Source organism: Lemur catta, chromosome 11 (genome assembly GCF_020740605.2).
Source record: "Lemur catta isolate mLemCat1 chromosome 11, mLemCat1.pri, whole genome shotgun sequence".
Lineage (NCBI taxonomy): Eukaryota > Metazoa > Chordata > Mammalia > Primates > Lemuridae > Lemur > Lemur catta.
This window is the reverse complement of record NC_059138.1, coordinates 41,065,331-41,088,979: the sequence shown is the minus strand read 5'-3', so window position 1 is coordinate 41,088,979 and position 23,649 is coordinate 41,065,331. Positions and strand designations below refer to the sequence as shown.

The following is a 23,649-nucleotide window of genomic DNA, read 5'->3' as shown; positions in this document are numbered from 1 at the left end:
GAAAGGGGAAAAAAGCTGACAAAAAATAATAATTAGAAATTAAATTTAAAAAGAACAGAAAGATGCTAAAAAGCAAAAAAAAAAAAAAAAATCAGAAGTAAAGACACGTGACTATGCCATCCTAAAAGAGCTTATCTCTTTATTTAAAAGTTTAGATGAATATTAATTTACACCTTAAATGTATATGAAAAAATATTACATAAAATGTGATTAATAATCAGTTCAAGGAAGTATATTTCAGGATAAAATGAAATAAACTTGTTACCTTGATTTCTCTTTGTTCAACAGATTTTTCCCATATTTGTTGATCGTATGCTCCAATCTATGAAAAGAAAAAAAAAAGACAACACTACATTAAATGATCCTTGCTGGTACCCATTAAATAGGTACAACTCTGTCTGAACTACATGCAACTCAGTGTTCATTCAGCACAGATTAGATTTAGCTATCTCAGACTTCTAGAATCAATATTGTTATTGCAGTGGTTCTTACAGTATGGTTTCAGGACTAGCAGTATTATAATAGCATCACCTTGGAATTTCTTAGAAATGTAAACTCTCGCCAGCACAGTGCCTCATACCTGTAGCACTTTGGGAGACTGAGGCAGGAGGATCACTTGAGGCCAGGAGTTCAAAACCAGCCTGGGCAATAGCGAGACTCTGTCTCTACAAAAATAAAAAAATTAGCCGGGCATGGTGGTGTGTGTCTGTAGTCCCAGCTACTCAGGAGGCTGAGGCAGGAGCATCGCTTGAGGCCAGGAGTTGGAAGGCTGCAGTCAGCTATGATGATGCCACTGCACTCCAGCCTGGGCAACAGAGTGAGACCCTTTCTCAAAAAAAAAAAAAAGAAAGAACAGAAAAAGAAATGCAAACTCTCAGGTTCCACCTCAGACTTACTGAATCAGAAATATGGGAGTAGAGGATCCCCAAAAGCTGTGTTTTAAAAATCTCTCTTGATGATTCTGATGCTTGAAAACTACTGCCCTAGGGTATCTTTTATTTTAAATAAACCCAATTGCTACAGCTCTGCTACATTTGAGGAGAAAACTCCCAAGTGGTAAATCCTTTATGGAGTTTTTTTAAAGAAGAAAAATACTAATATTCCATACAATTAAAAATTCATAAATATGCAGACCACAATTACCACTTAAAGTTTAAATTGGAAAATAAAGTTGTGAAGTGATTGAAGACAGGGAAAAAATTAAGCAGTAGAATTTCTTAAAGCTTCTATGTCTACTATTCTTAAACGGTAGAAAGTTCTCTGAACTATACCTTCAACAGGGCAGGATAAACAAATCATTATTTATTCATCATTCTGACCCAAGTTCTTTGCTGTCAGTTCCTATTGTTTCCAGTTTCCACTCAATTCCCTATATCCAAAAAGATACTGAAATGGGTCAACAGCATATAATTATGATTGCATTATTTGCATTAACTGAAAATTAGAATCCTAAGAAATTAAAAATATTTCAGATAATCACACTTAGACTAGGACAATGACCAGAGATAGGCAAAGATATTATAAGGAAATTCAGGAAAGAGTACTTTCTGACTCATGACATAATCTACCCAAAAGTCCTTTTACCTTCATATTATTTTTAATCTCATTTTCGAAAAATGGCAAATCAAGAACACCAGAAGGTAGATATGAAGCAGGCAGAATAAGAGAGTTTATTAAATGTCTCCATAAGAGCTATCTTATTCATACTAATTTCTTTGGTCCTGTAAATCCTGTTTTCTTTTTCAACATTTTCTGTGATTCCATTCTTATTTTTAAAATCATGTTATGATATACTACCCTGAAGATTAAAATCTTGTAACACCTAGACCATGCTACTTAGACTGAACAACTCAATATTATGTAACTAACACTTTCATCAGTCTCTATAAAGCAGGATTAAGAAGTCCTAGGTAAACAACAACCAACTAGTTATTTCTAATGCTAGAGCTGACCTGCAGCGACTAGTTGCCCCTTACCCTCCTAAATTCTGAATCCAATCAATCATTTTCCTTAAAATCAAAAAGGTATGTATGGAAAAATAGATTCCATATGAATAATTCTGCTCTAACTTGATAATTCAGAATGACTGGGCTTAGTGTAATCAAAATTTATTTTTTTTAAATGTGTAACTATTTCAAAGCACTGTATACTTTTCATTGAAACTATAACCAAAACTAATAAAGAATAGGTACCAATATGTTTTAATAATTACTAATATTTTGGCAGTATTTTGTTTTGACAAACAAAAGTATGCCTAAATTCTCTTTAAAAGAGCTGCTAAAAAAAAAAAAAGCTGTGTTTTTATTTCAAGGTGACACAAGAATATGGACATGGAGATACACAACCCACAGACTAAAATCAGGGGAAATAAAATGATGCCTATGAAATGTACAAAATTAGAAATCCATGTCAGTCCCTGGCATAACTGGGTTCAGTACAACCCCAGCAGGGTACTCAATAGCCCCAGGTTTAAAAAGGTACAGAGAGTCTAAGAAACCCTGTAGTGAAGCAGTGGGTAAAAGTGGAAAAGCTTTTTGAAGGCTGTGATACTTCTCTTATAAATAGCAGAATACAAATCTTAAAAAGGGGTGGGGGTGATGGTGGATGGATGTTCCTATAAAAGCCAGAGAATAAAATGAATTGCTGTACTAGAGAGACAATTTTACTCAAAGATTTGACAGATGAGAGGAAGGACAACTTCTATGGTAACAGAATGACTCGTGGAGTCCTAATTCTTTTGTCCTAATTCTTTTTTAACTAATAAGTGTTATTTTCAATTATAATACAAGCAACTAAATGTCTTTGAAAGTGAAGGAATCAATTCTCTTTTGCAGCAGACTTCTGTTGTTTTGAAAATACTACCAGTATGGTCACTTTAGTTACATAAGCAAATAGACTACTTTCTTGAAGAAAACTGTGAGGATGCTGTTAACCTAAATGCAGGTACTTCAGATGTTCAGGGTTCTGCTTAGTGATGTATATGCCCTTAACTAATTACCCTGACATATATGAATTCAGACTGAATTGTCTCTAAAAATTGTTTGTTTCTTGGAATGTGTGTGTAGTACATCAGAGGCCTCATGAATAGGAGCCTAGAAAGCACAATGAAGGAATTCTAAAGACACTATCTGGCCTTAAGTCTCACTTTATTCCCAGCTGAAATCTGGCAAGACAGTGGATCAGAACACTTGTGGCTAGAGTCAAGCTATTCCCTGAAAGAAACACAATTCTATTGTCAATCATCATAGAGCAAGAAAAGAAGTGATACTTAGACTGGGGAAGAGAAGAACCATATTCCCAAGACTTAGGGTCATGGATCAAGAATTATTTCCAAAGCTGTGCTACCAAAATTAAAAAACAAATAACAGTATCTTTTTCAAAGTTTCTATTTTACATCTGACGCACATATACTTGGCAGACTTGACCAAGTCACATAAACTTGATAGCTATTTCTTTTTTGTATTTCTTCTATACAAAATTAAATCACATGTCCAAGTTCAACTATAGTTCTCTGTGAAAAGTAGGGAAGAAAATAACATTATTTTTTAATGCCATACAAAATATTAAAAGAAGCTCAGTAGTAACATTTGTCTAACAGAACAAGGATTTTAATCAGATAATGTCTTCAACTGAGAAAAAAATACTAAGTAATATTATATTTTGGCTACTTCTATTAATAAATTTTAGCTGCCTCCTAAATGTCCTTTCCCTTCCTCTCTTCTCCCAATGTCTCCAGTGTTTGGGTGTTTAGAAAAGTGCCTAACATTCTAAAGAAACAAAAGGATACATACTCAAAAAATGCTTTGTTGGTAGATACTTAAAAACAGAAATACCAGGGTAATTAATGTGTGAGTAGTTATACAGCTATTCAACCATGCTCTTCATAAGTGATGATCTGTTTCAAGGAGGGAAAAACACGTTTCGATCGTATTATAAGAGGAGATTCTGAAATCCTGATTTACATTTTGTAACCAATAGTTTTGTCCATGTTAAGAATGTGAAGTTCATTCTCTGATGCCTGGCTATGGTAAGCAATTTTATCAACGCTTTTGTTATTATTCCCAGAGATGCCCTGAATACTGTAAGACTTTAGTGCACTCTTGCCCAACCAGAACTGACCTTTACAGTCAGCTTTTTCTATTCCTAGTCCCAGAAGATCAAGCACATTGTCCTCTACAAAGTCACCCTGTATCTTCAACAGGTCTGGCAATCCTATACCAATCTCTTACAATACTCCTTCCTCATAATGACAGCAAGGACAATTCTAAATAATCTTCCTACAAGCTTTAATTCCTAATTACTGCGACCATCCCCATTCCGGCAGAATTTCTAGCCAGTTACCTCCTTGAGAAGATTGAAGCCATAAAATACAAATTTCATTTTCTGTCTTCTCCACCTCTAGTATCTATTTTCTTTTCTACTTTAGTTTTCCTTTCTTCTTATCTTTATAAATAAACTTTGAGCCATTATAGAGGTCAAAATTGATTAAAAAAAAACACAACTAGGGAGCAGTATCCTGAATGTGGTAATAAGATTAAAAAGAAAAAAAGCAGAAATAAGGAACTGAGATACTAGAATTTACTAATATCAAGCAGATTAAAATGGAATTAAGTGAGTATTCTTTAGATGTTTTCTGAAAATGTTTCTACTGAAGGCTGTTATAAAAGAAAAATGAACATGTTATAAATTTGAAATTAACATAGCTAATGCTATATTACATATATAAATGTATATAGCAGATATTTAGAAGGATACATGAAAACAAATAATAGTGATTATCTCTTAGAAGTATGAAAGAGAACAGTACTTTTCCTTTCTGCATGATATTCATCTCTATCACTTTTCCCCCCATAATAAGGAGAGGGAAAGCAGGTACTACTTTTATAAATCAGGATTCTAACCCAGGTCTGTTGGACTCCCAAGTAATTTGAACTAGTTATCTTAGAAACTAAACATGTTTCACAGTCCTAACACCAAATAGTAATTTTACAGAAAATCATATACTTCCTCCTACCATCATTCTAATTTTATATCTTTCTACATGCTGAGACAAAATGGGAAAGGGTGAAGAAGAGAGGAAGGCATGAGGGGGATGTGGAGGCAGTAAAGTCACAGAAAGGAAAGGTGAGAAAGGGGGAGGATTAGAGAAAAATATTGCCTTTGTCTAGACATCTGCCAAGGTCAGCTCTGGCTCCTACAAAAAAAATTTGTAAAGAATATGATGATATCAAAAGTACAAATGTTAACACCTCAATAATTAGATGGTGAAATGGGAAACAAGTATCACTTAGGAATTCTAGAAAAAAAATATCTTTGAAAAACAATTTGAAAAGCTACTCTTAGGCTATCCAATTACCCCTAGGCCATCACATTCAGAACAGCAGCCCGGTTCAGGTATCAAGAGGCTAACGAGAAGGTGTCTTGCTTCATGAAGGCACTTATCAATAGTTTAATTCAATTAAGTGCTTGGATAAAACAATAAGAGTTCACAAATAAACATAAGGCAAACATATTTTAAGCACCTAGTTTCCTCAACTAATGAACAGACATACCGTAACACAGTATGTCAAATTCGTAATTTTTCCTGACATCACCATGCTTAGTTTCATTTTTCTGAATCTCATTTAAGAAACTCAGAAAAGCAAACTATTAATTCTCACAAACACCAAATGCCATACAAAAAGAAAATACAGAGCCCCAATCCCTTCCTAGCTGGGTTCTTAATATTTGTTGACAGGAGTGGAAAAGATCATGGACTGTACAAGAGACCTGGATTTTTATCCTCCCTCCTCCATAACCAGTCTTACAGACTCGGGCCGTGAGGCCTCTGTATAATGGGGACAACGAAACATTTCAAAGAACTGAAATGTGAAGATAGCGTCTGGTTTATAGCTGGGGCACTATAAAAATATTAGTTCTTTCCTTTTTTGGCAAATCTTAATCTCTCTAGGCTTCAATTACCGCATTTTAAACTGATAAAGCTGAACTATATTTAAATTAGTTATGACGACATTTATACTAACTAATAATGATTTGGATGGCTACAGAGAGTTTTTTTATGTATCAGTATGGGAAAGAAAAAATTCAATGCTACTGTGAAAGCAGGCAGAAGCAAGGAAAGTATTATAGCTGGAAATGTCTGGACAAAAGGTATAAAGAAGAAAGCAAAATTAGGGGTGTGTAGATGAATGTCTTTTTCCTAATTAACAACCAATGAAATATTTTTGATAATTGTTTAATTGAAAACTGAGCTGTCAACACCCAAAATCTCATTTGCCCAGACTCCTAAAATATATGGATTACACTGTCATAATGATCTGTCTACAAGTTTAATAAAAGAGAAAATTGAGAAGTATGCAATATAATAAAGTTAATGTGACTAAACAAAATAGTGGATGTGAGAATAAAATGCTAATTACCAATGAAGGAAAATCATAACTATAATCCCTAAAATTAGGTTGTCATAAAGAACATTCCAAAAGTATTTCCAGTACTTCTGTTCATACTGCTAAAACATATGGAAGAGACATTTAGAGTCACTTAAAACCATTAGGATGATTGATAATACAAAAAATATTTACTCAAAATTAGTAGAAACTACTTATTTTATCATTAACTTTCAATTCCAAAGTAAAGTTCTTGATGCTTTAAATATCAAATAGGTTTTCACTGTTTTTTGTTCATAACTACTGCCTCTCAAAGAAATCTGCCCATTGAACACCTAGCAATATTTCTGAATCCTGTAATTGCTCCTAAAAAGCCTCATTTCTAACCTGCTATCTTGAATAGCAATTTTCATTACTACTTAATTTATATGCTACCCTATTCTATTCTTTTGTTTTTTTTTTACAATGTCCTATTTTAATCAATATATTGTTCAGTGTTTCCAATTGTCCATTACATACATGTACGTACACACACACACACACACACACACACACACACACACTCCCTTAAGTCAGAGTTTAGAGAAGTCAGATACTCAGGTGACTTTAATAATGAGAATCAAATGAGGAAGTTGAATCACTTAATTATACAATCTAAACTATGAATGATGATGTCAGACAAAAAGTGCGGCCTGAGAAAATATCAAGAGCTAGTAACTCTTTTTTTTTGAATCCGTAACAATTACCAAATCTCTAACTTTTCTGAGTCAATCTTTTCTTAAAACTCTAAAAAACATATGAAAGGCCAAACCATAGAAGCCTTTTAACCCAATCATCAAAAATATTCCCCTATAATTCTAAGGGGGGGGTACCTTAAATGGTTAGTATTCAAATTTAAGGTACCCTAATTGGGGAAAGAAGTCTAAATCACGGAATATTATTTAATATTAATTATAAGAAAAGAGTTTTCTTTGCAACCTCTTGCAAACCTCTTTGTTTCAACTGTGACTTATTTCTTCTGTTATCAATCATTATCAGAATCGTATCATAATCAAAAGTGTTACTACAGAAAAGTCAAGCTGCTTGAGTAGAAGGCAAATTTAAAAAAAAAAACTTTAAAAAAAGATTTGAAAGCTTTTGGCGGAGGGGAGACTGTGACTTTTTAAGGAAGAAAACAGATTTCTAGAAGTCAATCAATTTATATATCTAGCTAGCCTCTGATATGTGGATCAAAACATTGAAATTTTAAAACATTCTCATCTGTAGATACTAAAATCTAATTATCAAAGATCTCATTTATTATAATTAAAGCTAAAGTCACTTACAAAATCTTTCCACTATCATCTAAAACCACACTCTTCCGAAATTAACCCTAAATGTGTATTACAAGCCATACACATATAATCCAATCACAAATCGTGACCAAGTTCCTATTGCCTATGAAAAGCCAGTTAATGATATCGTAAAACATGGACTCAAGTTTAGAAAAAAGTCTTGAAGAGTATTCTTTAATTCAGTGAAGAGAAATGATTATGGTAGAATCTGTTTCTAAGAAATCACAAATCCAAAGAAAAAATATTCAAAAAGTTAGTCATAATTCAGACAGGATCAGGCACGTTCAGGATGGTATGGCAGTAGATAAAGTTAGTCATAATTCAAAGTAGAATCAATTAAGCATATTGTACATCAGTGAGAGATGGTCTGCAAAGAGCAATATTTGTGAGATAAGAAGTACAAGAATAGGAAACTTAACTGGATATGGTGGCATGGGCAATAAAGAAAGATGACAATTTCTGGCGTAAGTACCTGGCACTGCACTGGTACCATTAACTATGACATGGAATAAAAGCAGATTTGAAAAAGGCCATTGGAGCCATAAGACAGCCAAGAATTATGGCTAGAGTTCAAGAGAGTTGGGAAGGTACAAAATCTGGAACTCAGCAGCATAAACTAGGTGTTTGGATGTTATGTGACCAATTTGATCACTTAGGGAAACTGAATAGCTTAAGGAAACCAAGAACAAAATATTAAGAAGGATAAATATTCAAATGGAGGAGAAAAGAATCAAAATCAGGTAAGGAGACTTAGAAAAATTAGATACATAGGAAGAGAACTGGGATGATATACTATAATAGATGCCAAACAAGGAAAGAGTTTCAAGAAAGAAGGTAAAACAAGAAGAGCTAAAAATACTAAAACATTGTGAAGTGGTTAAAGCACTGATATATATTTCAAATAATCTTAATCTCATTTAAAAAGCAGGCAAAGTCAACCAGGTGTAGGTGCTCACGCCTGTAATCCCAGCCCTTTCAGAAGGTGAGGTGGGAGGATCGCTTGAGCCCAGGAGTTTGAGACCAGCCTGGGCAACATAGTGAGAAACGATTTCTACAAAAAATAGAAAAATTAGCCAGGTGAGGCGGCACACATCTGTAGCCCCAGCTACTCAGGAGGCTGAGGCAGGAGGACTGCTTGAGACCAGGAGTTGAGGCTGCAGTGAGCTATGATGACACCACTGTACTTTAGCCTGGGCAACAAAGTGAGATTCCGTCTCTTATTTAAAAAAAATAGTAGGCAAAGTCATTAGATGAGATTTGGAAGGTAGGGAGTTTGGGGAATGGGAGACAATACAGAAGGTAAGAAATAACCACTTGAAGAGACAGAATATACTGTCAACTAGATAGAAGTGATGAGGGATACCAGAAAGAGCAGATGCAGCTGAGTTGGTATTGGAAGCAGTCCGCTAAGTTGTTTATATTTTTCCTTTTACCACCAAGTAACAGCCCAATATCAGCAGTGGAATTTAAATATCCACATACACCCTATCACCAAATATCTACGCTATGCCAGGCATGACACTATATACTTGACAAGGTCCCTCATTTAATCTTCATGGCTTTCCTTCTCTTTTCCCCCTGCTTCCCCTGAACAATTCAGTGCTAATGCCATTAGATGGAGCAGAAAGCTGGGTGCCAGAGCCACAGTGAAGAGAGCCTGAGACATGGGGGTGGCTACGCATGGAGTATCAGTCCAAGCGGAACGTGGAGGGGGACTCTGTTGCGTGAAAGGAGTCAGAGCCTAAGCAGGGTGAGAAGGACAATCATGTGTGGGGTAACCCAACACACAGGGTGTCAAGCTCAATCAGGGTAAGGAGGACATCCACTTCTAGGACATTCTGGTGTGAGGTGTTGCAGCATAAGAAAGATGAAGAGGGTATCTGCATACAAGATGGGATGGAAGCTGAGATGCGAGACTGGTTATATACGTGGGGATTAATGTCTCAAAATTCTAAAAATGTTCCTCTGTGTTTACTCAGTATTTATAAACCTCTTAATAAGAGATTAGTTCAATAATTTAAAAATGCTATTTATAAATATGGGAATGGTTTAATAAATACATTATGGCATATTTATAGAATAGAATATTATAGTCATTAAAATTATATCTTTTAAAGGATATTTAGTGATATGAGAAAGCACTTTTGATAATGTTACATGAAAACGGGAGAGTAAAAAAAAAAAATGACCCTAATTTTGTTGAGGAAAAATCACAATGTTAACAGGGTAACTGTGTAATTTTAATTTTTATTATACTTACCTACATTTTCCACTTGTCCTATGATACACATGTATTACTTTTACAATTATGATAAAAACAACATTTAAAAAATCAAGAGGAATTGGAAGCTACTATCCTTGAGTAACGAGTGTTAGGCACTAGGCTAGGTGCTTATGAATATATTTACCCATGGAAAAGTACAGTGAGTAGAGGGTGGCAAGTCATTCAGAAAGCAATTGCCACTGCTCCCAATCAATTTAATAAAGTCTCATTATGAAAATAAACGATGCTTTTCCTAGAAGATATATAATAGAAACTTTCAGCTAAGAAGCTACATTTTTTTTAGCAAAACTGTGAGAATTCTAGTACTATAAAAGGGTGGGTAGATAGGTTAGATCCATCCACCCATCCATCCATCCTAGGACATCAGAAAAAAAGTGAGTTAACCAAAATGCTGAAACATACCAATCGCCCAAGAAAACAACAATATTCCATTCTTGTTGCAGAAGGGTAACTTAAATTGCATTAGGTGGTGATGGAAAGAATTCAACTGGTTCACACAGGAAAGGGAGGGAATGGAAAGAGGGAGCCAGGCAAACAGCTTCATGGTGGAACTGGGAGAACTCCAAGTTCTGGAAGAAGCCAAGGAAAGAAGGCTATCGTCAACTCTTCTGGCCTCTGCAGCAATGAGCAGGGGTTGGCCATATGAGAAGCAGCAGCAGCCATGGACTATTTCATCTGATTCCTCCCTGTTGTTTCCCTTCAGTTCTTAAAAGAGATTAAAAAGATTAACCCTCAGAGCTAGTAACACTAGATACAGTGTGATTTCAGGGGTTGCTCAACAGCCCTCAAATGTCATGCCACCATCTTTAATATTTAAAGATTTAAGGAATTAAATCTTTAATTTAGAGATTAAAAACACATATCTACTTGATTCAATATCTGATTCTCATTTACACTTAAGTAAAATCAGTAAATCAACCACTAAGCATAAAGGACTGAAGTTCTGCTATATTCTGAGAAGGGCTCCCAAGCATCGTGTGTGTTATTTGATCCTGCACATCCTCCTCCCCAACAATGATCCAAAGTAAGACATCTGACTCAAGCTGAGCCAATCAGATTTTCTCTCCATTCCAAATGTCAGATGAACAGGAGAAACACAGAGATGGAGGGCCAGCAGGGAGGAATAAAATTAACATTAATAACAGAGCCCAACAGAGAAGTTTTTAGAAATTCTGCTGCTGAAATTCAGCACAGCCCTGGTTTGCCTTTCCTTCCCAAGTCTTAGCTGTCTGCTGTTGGCACAGTTTACAAGTGTAGTGAAAAGTAGAAGCAGACAGTGGCGTTTTTTCCTGGCCCAACTTTAATGAGAACATTGCTGTTAATGCAAACCAATACCAGTCTGCATAATTTATGAAGATTGTTTATTTTCCAACTTGCTGGTACATGGCAGTATGTTCTGAATGGATTTATTAATCAAACTACTATGTGATTAATAACCTTTCCTAAAAAGTAATATTAGCAAAGATAATTTAACTTTTGCTTTTCTACTTAACCTAACCTGGGATCATGAATTATGAAGACCCTGATAGGAAAGAAAGGTCGTTAATTATCTTAATCATAGGAAAATAATACAAATATACTCTACTTTGTCAATCATAAAGTCAAAATACTTTATCCAAGGCAATATTAAAATTCTATTTAATAAACCTATAACATTAATTCCCAAGTGTTAAAAGCTTTTAGAGCCAAATCCATAAAATTTAAAATAATCAATTAGTAATTATTTGGATTTTTTGATAAATGCTATTTGAGTTATTATAGAGTGGAAATTATTGAAAATTATTTTAAATAGCTTTTGAAAAGCCAATTATTACTTAAAAATCAACAATTTGGTTTAAAAAAAGGGTTGACTTCTTTAGCTTCTAAATCAGAGAAACACAGTGAAAGATGGAATGTAAACTTTACTTTGTCTTCATTTTACCACTAATAGTGTTGTTCTTATTTTATATTCCAAACTTAAGGAGAAAAAGAACTCCAGAAAACATGAACTTCATCTTCTTATATTCATCAACATTGGCCATAATTCTCTTAGTCACACATGCATTTATAAACATTACATTTACTCAGTTAAATAACATTGACCGAAGTCAACCTAGTCAGTAAATGTGTAAGACTTATAATAGACTAGATAAATACACTTAAGTTAAAATACTAGTTCTATTAAAAAACAATAACTGCTGCCACCATTTATTGAGTATTTGCTGCTCCTTGGTAGCAGTCCAGGCAGGGAATGAGACACAGAGAACAAGTTTAATGCCACTCATCTACCTGAGAGCCCATAGCCAGGTGAGGGAGAAGTAGAAGAAACAGGCCAGATTTGGTTGTAAAGTTGGGAGCAAGAAGTGCAGATACTGAAGCCCAAAAGTAAGAAGTGCCGATACTGAAGCCCAGACCAACTGGGTTTAAATTCTGGCTCAACTATACAGTCACTATGTGACCTTTAGGAAATGACTAGACTTCTCTGAACTTTAATTTCCTCAGTTATAAAATCGGAATAATGGCAGTAATACCTATTTTATAGGGTTGTTGTGATTATTAAATGTATGATAAATACTTAGGACATTGTGTAGTACATAGTAAGTGTTCAATAAATGTTACCTGGGGTTTTTGCTTTTGAGACAGTTTCGCTCTGTTGCCCTGGCTAGAGTGCAGTGGCATGTTCATGGCTCACCTGCAATCTCAAACTCCTAGGCTCAAGCAATCCTCCTGCCTTAGCCTCCCCAGCAGCTAGGACTATAAGGTGTGCGCCACCATGCCCAGCTAATTTTTTCTGTTTTTGGTAGAGACAGCGTCTCACTCTTGCTCAAGCTGGTCTTGAACTCCTGAGCTCAGGCGATCCTCCCACCTTAGCCTCCCGGAGTGCTATGTTACCTGTTATTATTTGTCAACAAGTACAACCATGACACAGGAAGCTGTGGGCCAAATATTTAAACAATGTAATTTAATCTTCATGACAACTCTTTAAGTAGATAGAGATATCCCAATTTTAAAGAAAAGGACCATTTACAATTGCTACAAAAAAATAATAAAATACCTAGGAATAAATTTAACCAAGAAAGTAAAAGATTTCTACAAGAAAACTATAAAACACTGAAGAAAGAATTGAAGAGGTTACAAAAAAATGGAAAGATATCCCATGTTAATGGATTGGAAGAATTAATACTGTGAAAATGATCATACTACCAAAAGTGATCTGCTGATTCAATGCAAACCCTACCAAAATACGAATGACAGTCTTCACAGAAATAGAAAAAACAATCCTAAAATTCCTGTGGAACCACAAAAGATCCTGAATAGCCAGAGCAATCTTGAGCAAAAACAACAAAGCTGAAGGTATCACACTACCTGACTTCAAAATATATTACAAAGCTATAGTAACCAAAAGAGCATGGTACTGGCATACAAATGGACATATAGGCCAATGGGACAAAATAGAGAACCCAGAAATAAATCCACATATTTACAACCAACCGATTTTCAACAAAGATGCCAAGAACATTCAGTGGGGAAAGGATAGTCTGTCAATAAATAGTGCTGGGAAAACTGGACCTCCATATGCAGAAGAATGAAAATGGACCCCTATCTCTCACTATATACAAAAATCAAATTAAAATGGATTAATATAAGACTTATATAGGTCTTATATAAATATAAGACCTAAAAGTACAAAAGCACTATAAGAAAACATTGGTGAAACACTTCAGGACATTGGTCTGGGCAAAGACTTTTTGGGTAAGACCTCAAAATCACAGGCAACAAAAACTAAAAGTAGACCAATGGGATTATACACACTAAAATGATTCTGTGCAGTAAAAGAAACAACAGAGTGAAGAGACAACCTACAGAATGGGAGAAATTATTTATAAACTATCCATTTGACAAAGGATTAATAACCAGAATATATAAAAAACTAAAAAAACTCAATAGCAAAAAACAAATAATCCAATTAAAATATGGGCAAAAGATATGAATAGATATTTCTCAAAGAAGACATACAAATGACCAACAGGTATATGAAAAAATGTTCACCATCACTAATCATCAGAAAACTGCAAATTAAAACCTCGATATCACCTCACCCCAGTTAAAGTGGCTATTATCAAAAAGACAAAAAATAATAGATGTTGGTGAGATGTGGAGAAAAGGGAATGCTAATACACTGTTGGTGGGAATGGGCACTATGGAAAACAGTATGGAGGTTTCTCAAAAAACTAAAAATGAAACAACCATATGATCCAGCAATCTTACTGCTGCATATATATCCAAATTAAAGGAAATCAAGATGTCAAAGAGATATCTGCACTCCGATGTTTTTTTGTAGCACTATACACAATAGCAAAGAGATAGAATCAATTTAAGTGTTCATCAATGGATGAATGGATAAAGAAAATGTATATATAAGCAATGGAATATTATTCAGGCATAAAAAAGAATGAAGTCTTGTAATTTGCATGGATGGAAGTAGAGAACATTATGTTGAGTGAAATAAGCAGGCACAGAAAGACAAATATCACATGTTCTTACTTATATGTGGGAGCTAAAAAAGTGGGTCTCATGGAGATAGAGAATAGAATGATGGTTACCAGAGACTGGGAAGAGGGGTGGATAAATACAGGTTGGTTAATGGCTACAAAAATACAGTTAGATAGAAGGAATAAGTTCTACTGCTTGGTAGCACAGTAGAGTCACTACTGTTAACAATATTGTATACTTAAAAATAGATAGAAGATTGAAAATGTTCCCAATACAAAGAAATGATAAATGTTTCAGGTGATGGATATCCTAAAGGATTTGATCATTACACATTGTATGCATGCATCAAACTGTCACATGTACCCTATGATATGTACAACTATTATGCATCAATTAAAAATTTAAAAAAGTTTTAAAAATCAAACAGACATAAAGAACTTTAATCGAAAGTCAAAAGATAGCAAACAACAGAACCAGACTCGAACACAGGATGTTTGACTCCATGGGCCTTGTTTTCTGCTTCTTTTTTTTTTTTTTTCTGCTTGATTTTTAAGTCATCAGGATTCATAGAGTACAAATACGACCCGTACCTGTGTGTGGTACAAATTCAAATTGCTTATGCCAAAATGAACGGGAACATGTATTTAAAAAGCTCTCAGATATTGTGCTAGAACTTTCTAAAAAGTCAGCATTATCACTCACATTTTAAACATGAGGAAACTGAGTCTCAAAAAGGTTGAAATAACTTGCCCAAGGTCAGACAGATTTTGAGATACAGAAGTTGGATTCCACCTACAGGCACAGATGCCCATAGGTATACCATTACATAGTGCTACCTTCCTAAAATAAATATGAATTGTCTTTTCTCAAAACAATAACAATTTGTGGATACTGCTAGTCTTAGTAGCATAAACCATTTCAAACTACTTGTTTAAATAAGAATTAAGTAAACACACCTATTTCAGATATATCCATTCTTTAACTTGCTGAAATTTGTTTTTAATTTATTCAATTCCTAAGAATAGCTATCACTTTTTCTTTATATTCATGACTGTAATTAAAAGTCCAACTTTATTACTTCTTTTGCATATAAGAAGCTAAATGCCATCCTAGGAGAGTGGGAAAAGTTTCTACCAAGGCACTTCATGTGGCGGGGGGGGGGGGGGGGGGGGGGGGGAGGAAATGTTTAACATGAATGTGTATATTTCTGAAATCTTCCTCATCTGTATTAACTACTTTAATAAGAGGTATTGGACATGATTTATCCCCCAAAATATAACTTGTTTTAAAGCTCAGCCAACCTTGTAAATTCCTTGAATTTACTAAAACCAAAAGATCACATGCATAGAACTGCATAGATGTTCTACTGCATCAAGCTATAGATTAAACATTTACTTTATTATCCCTACCACCCAATCTAAGATGATGTTCAGAGCAAAAAGTAAAAGCTCTCATGTATTTCTTGTCAACTGTTATCTACTATTAGATAATTTTTTTCCTGTTATACAACAAAATTTCTTAGCTGCCTCACCTTGGATGGAAGGCAGTTAATGTTAATAATGTAAATGATAATAAGAACAATAATAGCAATAACAAGAAATAGCATTTATCAAGTGCCTAACATACTTTCCATGTATTAACTAATTTAATCTTCATAACACTATGAAGTAGATATTCCTGTGATCCCTATTTTATAGTTACTTAGGTTGTACAAGGTTAAACAGTAAGTAGCAGAACACAGGAATTCAAACCCAGATAGCCTGGCTCTACAGCTGAGCTCTTACCTACCAGTAATTTAGTTCACATTCCCACACAAAAACTACCCTATGTTTTCTTCCCTTGGTTCTGATCACTAAGAGGTGTCTGGAAAGGACAGCATTTAATCCCTAATCATTGTCAGATACTTCTGCCTCTATTGACTCTCCAGGGACTGTCTTGCCAGCAGGGAAGCTGTCAGAGCCTGTCAAAAAAGCAAATAAAAATATACAAAACTCTTCATGAAGTCCAACTTAGCTCCCAAAATATGTACAATTATTACTATCATCAGTAATCACAGGGTAATTATAAGGATTAAATGTGCTAACACATATTGAGCTAACAATAGTCACCAACATGCAAAAGTTCAATAAATGTTAGCTATTGCATCATCTGGATGAATTACCTAATGCTTCCTTTTCTGTCACATTGCAGCATGAGACAAGGAAAGAATGCATATGACTATTTGCATTCTTTTAGTATTCATCACAGGAAATACTCTGGTTTATCATTCCAAAACATAACCCTGACTAAATCACGTGTACATAATATAAATCAAGACTACAGCACCTTCCTTGTTTGCATATTTCTAACAGTTTACTATAAACAGCATGAAAAGCTGTAACATATTTTAAAGCAATTTAAATGCCAAGAATATTAACATGTACTGGTTATTTAAATATTTTTGTATTTTAAGAAATACCTAACATATTATGGCTACTCATTCATTTGAAATAAACAATGGGACTATGAAACATCTGAATTATTCAAAACTTGTTTGGCTTCCTTTTAATTACTTATCCAAGGTAAAATTAAAATGGAGAGAAAGGATAAACTGCTTCTGAGTGCTCAGGCCAGGTCCCCCAGAATTTGAATCCAGGGAACCTGGACAACTGTCATCACTGGTCAAGAAAAAGGTTTGCTACAATTGCAAGAGTCTGGTGGCCCTAAAACTGCTACTAAGGGTGACTACCAGTAGGCCTACGAAAGTTATACCTTTAACCTTCACTATGTAGGATTAGGGGAAACTGTGCAGAGGAAGAAATCAAATATTCACTTACAGTATTTGTTAAATTTATAATGAAATATTTAGATAAGACTGTGCTAAAGTACTAATCTTTGTCAAGTACATTGTGAAGGATTTGCAATTTTACACTGTACAGACCAGTATTAACTTCTATTACTGATAAAACAACTGAGGCTTTAAGAGATGTCAGGTTTTACACCTAGTATTTGGGGGCAGAAACCTAAGTTCTGCCTTCCAACTTGATGCTCAGACCACTGCACCATACTCTCTTATGTAAAGTATCATCTACAGCCTAGTATTTTTCTAAGTATGTTCCACAGATACTCAGGGGGAAAATATTAAGTCAAATAAATTGAGAAAATGTTTTCTCTACCTGCCTCTTAGATAGTCACACTATGCATTATTTGCACGGTGAAATTCTGTAATCATAAAACCCGTTTACCTTTGCCTCACTCAGTTATTTCCCAAAGTGATTTAACACAAAATCCCTTTATTCTACTAACACTTATTAACATCATGCAGGACACACTTTGGGAAATGGTACTTATAAGCTAAACTATTTGGATTAATACTTAATATAATAGTTAGCGTACAGAGACTATTTCACAGATTTGACTATTCAATAAATTAAACCAAGTCACTTGAGTAAGTGGCTAGCTTGGTGCATGGCACATCAAAGGTGCTCAATTTAAGAATGAAGAACTATATGAACTAAAAGCTTAATTTACATATTGTCTCCTGACAGCACTGTTATCAAATTAACAAACATTTCCAAGTATCAAGTATAAGGTAAGGCCCTGAAATAATGGAGATAGAAAAATAACAATTCTTACTCTCATGGATTAACAGGGGAGATTGATTATACTGTAAGTCAGGCTGTGATAGGTGCTAGAATAAAAAAATGCCATTGTAATACAAATGTGTAAGAATAACTAATATTATAAAAGAGATTCCTAAATAATTGTTGTTAGATGGAGCAGAATGAATTTAGCTTCTATCTATACCATGAACATCTCAGGATATTTATATCCAGGATGGTGAAAGAGAATCAGGATCTATCTCTTATTTTCCCTGTCTCTGCCCCTATAGAGAAAGGATTGCTTCCAATTCAAATTTGTTTCCTCAAGGAATATACTCAAATACTACCAGGGTAATGTCAAATAGACTCAAGCCAATCTGAATAAGCTCCTATTGTCAAGACAGAACTATCTGAGCATAATTAAGGACAATAACTCCAACAGGTAGAAACATATCAAGTATCTTTAAAGCCAAGAGTTCATAATGATAGTTACACAAACCAGCAACACAGTGTTGACTTTTGGAGGATGCTAGGTAACTACTGCCACATTACTTTGTAAAGTTGGAAAAAGAGAAAGAATCAAGAGAAAAAAAAAAGCATGATACTACTGCCATGAAAAGAACACACACAACTTTTCTATAGGAGCACTGGGAAAGGATACCTAACCCAGTTTCCAGGGTATTATGAAAGATGTGCTTGAGGGAAGATATCAGCTTTGAGTTTTAAGGACCAACTTGAGTTACTTTTAAAAAATTAAGAGTAGAAGTGGGCATACTAAACACTAAAGTGAGAAACAGCATGTAGAGACTTCAAATAGTTATATTTGTTGGAGGGATGGTGTTAGAGGTAAGAAAAGTTGAAAGCTGGAAGGGGAAAAAAGTGAGGTGGTAGAGCTAACTGGAATTAGATCAGAAAAATCCTTAAAGGCCTGGTGAAGAAACTTAGGAGTTTATACCATATACAAAAGAAAGCCTTTGAAGAGTGTTAAACAGGTAAGTAAGAAGGTCAAATTTTTGTTTAAGATAAATCAATCTGGTCTGTATAAGAAGAAACTATTCATATTTAACTAGAACAAGAATGAAGGAACAATGAAGGAAGGGGATCACAGCAGACTTCAGAAATATTTTAAGATAAAAGCAGCTCATATTAGTGGGTCCAAGTTCACATCTTTTCTGCCATCACTAATAACTGAAGCACACAAAATTGTGAACAGAAATCATCTCTTACTTGTTACTACCTATAAATGTAACATGCATTTTTACTGATGAGAAAATACCTAGAAAATACAGAAGAGGATTAAAATAGTTTTTAAATCATCTCTAATTCCACTATATATGGCTACCCTAACATTTTGGTATGTATTATTTGGGCCTTTATAAACTCTACATATGTGTACATGTGTTTACAAACTTGGCTTATCATTACACATGTGGGTTTACAACCTATTTTCTTTCCACTTTGCTTCAGAAGCATTTTTGAAACATTCTTCTAAAACTGTTTAGTCTGGTATCCTCTTATTTGAAATTTCTGTCAATGTCATGGCCAAAGAAGTGGTGGTTTATTATTTTAATTTGTAATTCTTTGATTACTGGTGATGTTAAACATTCTTATATGTGTGCTAGCATTCTCCTTTCTTTTGTGAATTACATGTTTATTCTGACATTTTCTATTGGAATGTTTGTCTTTTTCTTTTTATAAATAAAAAAACACATAACCGGTCTAGCACGGTGGCTCACGCCTGTAATGCTAGCATCCTGGGAGGCCAAGGCGGAAGGATCACTTGAGCTCAGGAGTTTGAGACCAGCCTAAGCAAGAGCGAGACCTTGTCTCTACAAAAAATAGAAAAATTAGCCGGGCCCAGTGGCACACCTCTGTAGTCTCAGCTACTCAGGACACTGAGGCAGGAGAATTGTTTGAGCCCAGGAGTTTGAAGTTGCAGTGAGCTATGATGATGCCACTGCATTCTAGCCAGGGTGACAGAGTGAGAATCTGTCTCAAAAATAAAATAAAATAAAGAATATGTACCTTTTTCTGGTCAAAAGAAAAACAAAGCAATAACAGTATGGTGATTAAAAGAACAAATTTAGAGGGTACTTTATGTGAGTTCCTACAGGACTTTAAAGATAATTTTATTGTAGCATTTACCATAAAGTATAATTGTTATTGGTTTACATTTTGGTTCCTCCATGATAAAGAGTTTCCTAAAGAACTCATTGCCTGATACATAGTAGGCCCATCATAAATGTTATTTAAATGTAGATGGGTACACATCCTATCAGAACATTATTTTTTGTAGAGAGTCTTGGTAATAAAAGTCATTAACCCATGTGTAATAACACTTTAGCTCTAGAATTATGCTGAGACCTTGAAAAAAGAAAAAAAAAAGAGAGAAAAAGAAGAAAAATAGTCTTTAATCTTAAAAATCAAACTGTGCTGGTAAAAATAAATGTAATGAATTTTCCCTATATAACATCAATGTAATGAGGCTCTACCTAGTAATTTTTTCTCCTACTTTACTACCAGCAAATAAAAATAAATCACATAACAAAGTGTCACAATGGACCAAAAAAGCAGTAACTGCAAACATATCCTGCAGCCTACCACTTTGAGATCAGAAAAATAAAACCTCGTTCCTCTGATTCCTCAAAGCTCTAAAAGAATTAAATTTTAATAAGGCCACCTTACTAACCTGCTGTTTCTATGTTTTTTACTTGTTTAGAGATTATACTAAGCTCCACAAACCAGATAAACCAAAGCTCTATCTGTAATTCTGATCCCATTATAGGGGATAGGGGAAAGACCAACAACAGAAAGCAAACTAAAGCAAGATTCCACTTAAAATGACCAGGTAAAATATATCCTAACAAAGATATTAATTCTGGGCAAAAGTTCAAATGGCAAACTTTTAGGCTGTACAGCTTTCTCTAGCTGTGAATCCTTGGTACTGAATCAACAGCTTTTATTTGAATAAACTCTATGGGCCACTGGGCAAAGACCAATTTAGCTTCTATGTTACTCTGCTAAACAGCATTTATAAATGTCATCCTTTGTAGAACTATAAACATACAGCAGTTAACAACAGTGTTTTAGTTACAGGCCTTTCAAAATGGGTTCATTTGCCTAATTTTAGGCTGCCCATGGTAATCTACCAATTTATTTCACCACTATGTCTGTTACCATGGTTAAAGATAAACTGACTGCAAGATATTTGGCATAGAACTGGCAAACATTATATCCTTGACTAACATCTTTATTTTAAATCTATTCATCAGAGAATGAAAAAGGTTAGAGCCTAGTTTTCCAGTAAGTCATAAAATATTTTTCTTTCCAACACCCCGTAGGTATAAGAAGCTTCATTTATTAAAGAACTTCAACTCTATTCAAATAACATAGTTTCTTGGATCTCCTCATACCTGTGTAAACAACTATTTTAATTTTTAGGCACTGTATCTGGCAACTGCTGTAGGCAAGTACTTCCTTTAAGTGGAATAAAAAAAAGTCATAAGCAAATGACTACAGCATTTCAAAGAAGTGTATATTATATAGAAATTCCAAGTTCTGATGTACCAAGGTATTTGCAAAACAAAAGCAAAACCCTTCTATTACCAAATACTTACCTTCTAAAGAGAACAAATATGAAATAAACACTAAGCATTTGGATGTTTATATAATGCCTGAACATGGTGAAATATGTCTCAAAAACCTTAAAAATAAAGAATTTTCTACTGATACTGTATTTATGAATTGAGTACTGCGTATAGATCCCCTTGGATCCTATAAACATTACTGTAAAACAGTCTAGAAGGTTATTGCTAGGGAACAGTGCAAGGTATTTTTTTCTGTGCTTCCATTTTCTTTACCAATGGGAATTGAATCTACTCTCTTAAGTATAGGTACTGCTAGTTCAAAAAATGAAATTCTATAAACTCATGGTACAGTTGACAAGCCTAGGTTTTAAAAAAAAGCAAAACAAGACCTGGAGTTCGTTTATCTTTCAACGTCTCAGTTTTCTCATCTGTAAAATACAGATACTAGAAAAGTTAACTTCTAAGTACCTTTCCCTTTATACATCTCTGATTCTTTAGTAAGGTTAGGTTCTAGCACAAGGTAACCTCAAACAATGATAGCCTCAATCAAAACAAAACCAAGCAAACAACAAAACCAAAAGAAATGAGGGTTTCTGAATCACGAAAAAAGCTATAAGCAAAATCAATTCATTGGAGTAGTCATTGAATTTTTACCCAAGGAAAAGATTTCTCTCATGTGTTTCTTTGGAGCAATGTAATTTGTTTACCTACAATTCTACTAACTGATAAACAACAAATCAAGATAACGCCACTGAAGTGAAAATTCACACAAAGGACAGATAAATCACAATGTATCATAGACCAAAGCCATAAATAACAGATAACCACAAATCAGGAAAATATTAGAAAATGGTCATTATTATTCCATTTGCAGTGTTAAAGAACTTTTGAAAAGAGTCAAAATTAAAACAAAGTTTCCTCATTTAAAGAAAGATTCCCAGAGAATTTACCAAACAGCATAGTGCATTCCTCAAAATTACCAAGTACAATTAGGTGGTGGTAAACTCAAACTATGTCTGCCCTTCTATTATCTATTCTATCTACTTTTTAACGCATCATTTGTTCTGCTCCTTCCCAAAACACCTCTCTTTACCATGATAACAAAGTACTTCAAAGGATCTCAAATAAAGAATGATACATGCTTAGGAAAAAACTATTTAGCGTTAGAATTTAAAGCAAAGGATAAGGGACAGACATTAAATGCACATAAGGAATTCTCAAAAATACAAAACAAACTAGACCACTTCTTCTAATGGTGTTTTTCCACTTAAACAGATTATAGAAATGTTCAATTTCAAAAAATAATTAACTAAAACTTTTATTAACCAAATACATTATGAATAACACTCCATATTTGGCAAAAGTGAACAGAAGTCAGAAAACCGCTATAGAAATATTTATTGAATGTCTACTGTACACCAAGCACTGTGCTTGGTGTTTACATATGTTATTTCATTTAATCATCACAGCAATCTTAAATGGATTCTCATCTCAATATTATAGGTAAAGAAACTAAGGCTCAGAAGAGTTAAGAAACTCACTCAAGGTTGGTAAATAAAAATAAAATCAGCTAACTTGGGATCACTCAGGAAAGCCAAACATATCCTCCAGTACAGAATCAATCTAAACTACTACATAATTAGCCCTGAATACAAAATCCTATAGTATTGAATACAGGGATGGTTTTTCAATAGCCTGTAGCAATTACAGAAAAAATACATTCTTCATATATTTGATTTCAATAAGAGTTTGAATTTTTAAAACTTCACACTTCAACTCAACTGTTACAATTTTATGACTGAAACAATAAATTAATATTTTATATACATTTAAATGTAAACTTTTATATATAATATTGTTTGGTCCTAATAGAAACAATCAGCATTTTAAGAGATAGCCAATAATTTATCATCAAGTAGGTTTGACAATCCTCCAAGACTAAGACACTGAGAAATGTAAACTCTGGTTTAACTTTCATGTACTTTTTTATTTAAAGAATATTTA

At 34.1% G+C, this 23,649-nt stretch overlaps 1 protein-coding gene across 3 annotated transcripts in view; it reads right to left on the bottom strand.

Moving 5' to 3' along the window:
- Nucleotides 1-23,649, bottom strand: part of PHTF2 (putative homeodomain transcription factor 2) — a 113,922-nt gene that overhangs the window by 49,843 nt on the left and 40,430 nt on the right. For all 3 annotated transcript variants that reach the window (XM_045565570.1, XM_045565571.1, XM_045565568.1), the window contains one exon: nucleotides 266-322. In XM_045565570.1, coding sequence (XP_045421526.1) covers nucleotides 266-322 — 57 coding nt within the window. The remainder of the gene's footprint in view (nucleotides 1-265; nucleotides 323-23,649) is intronic.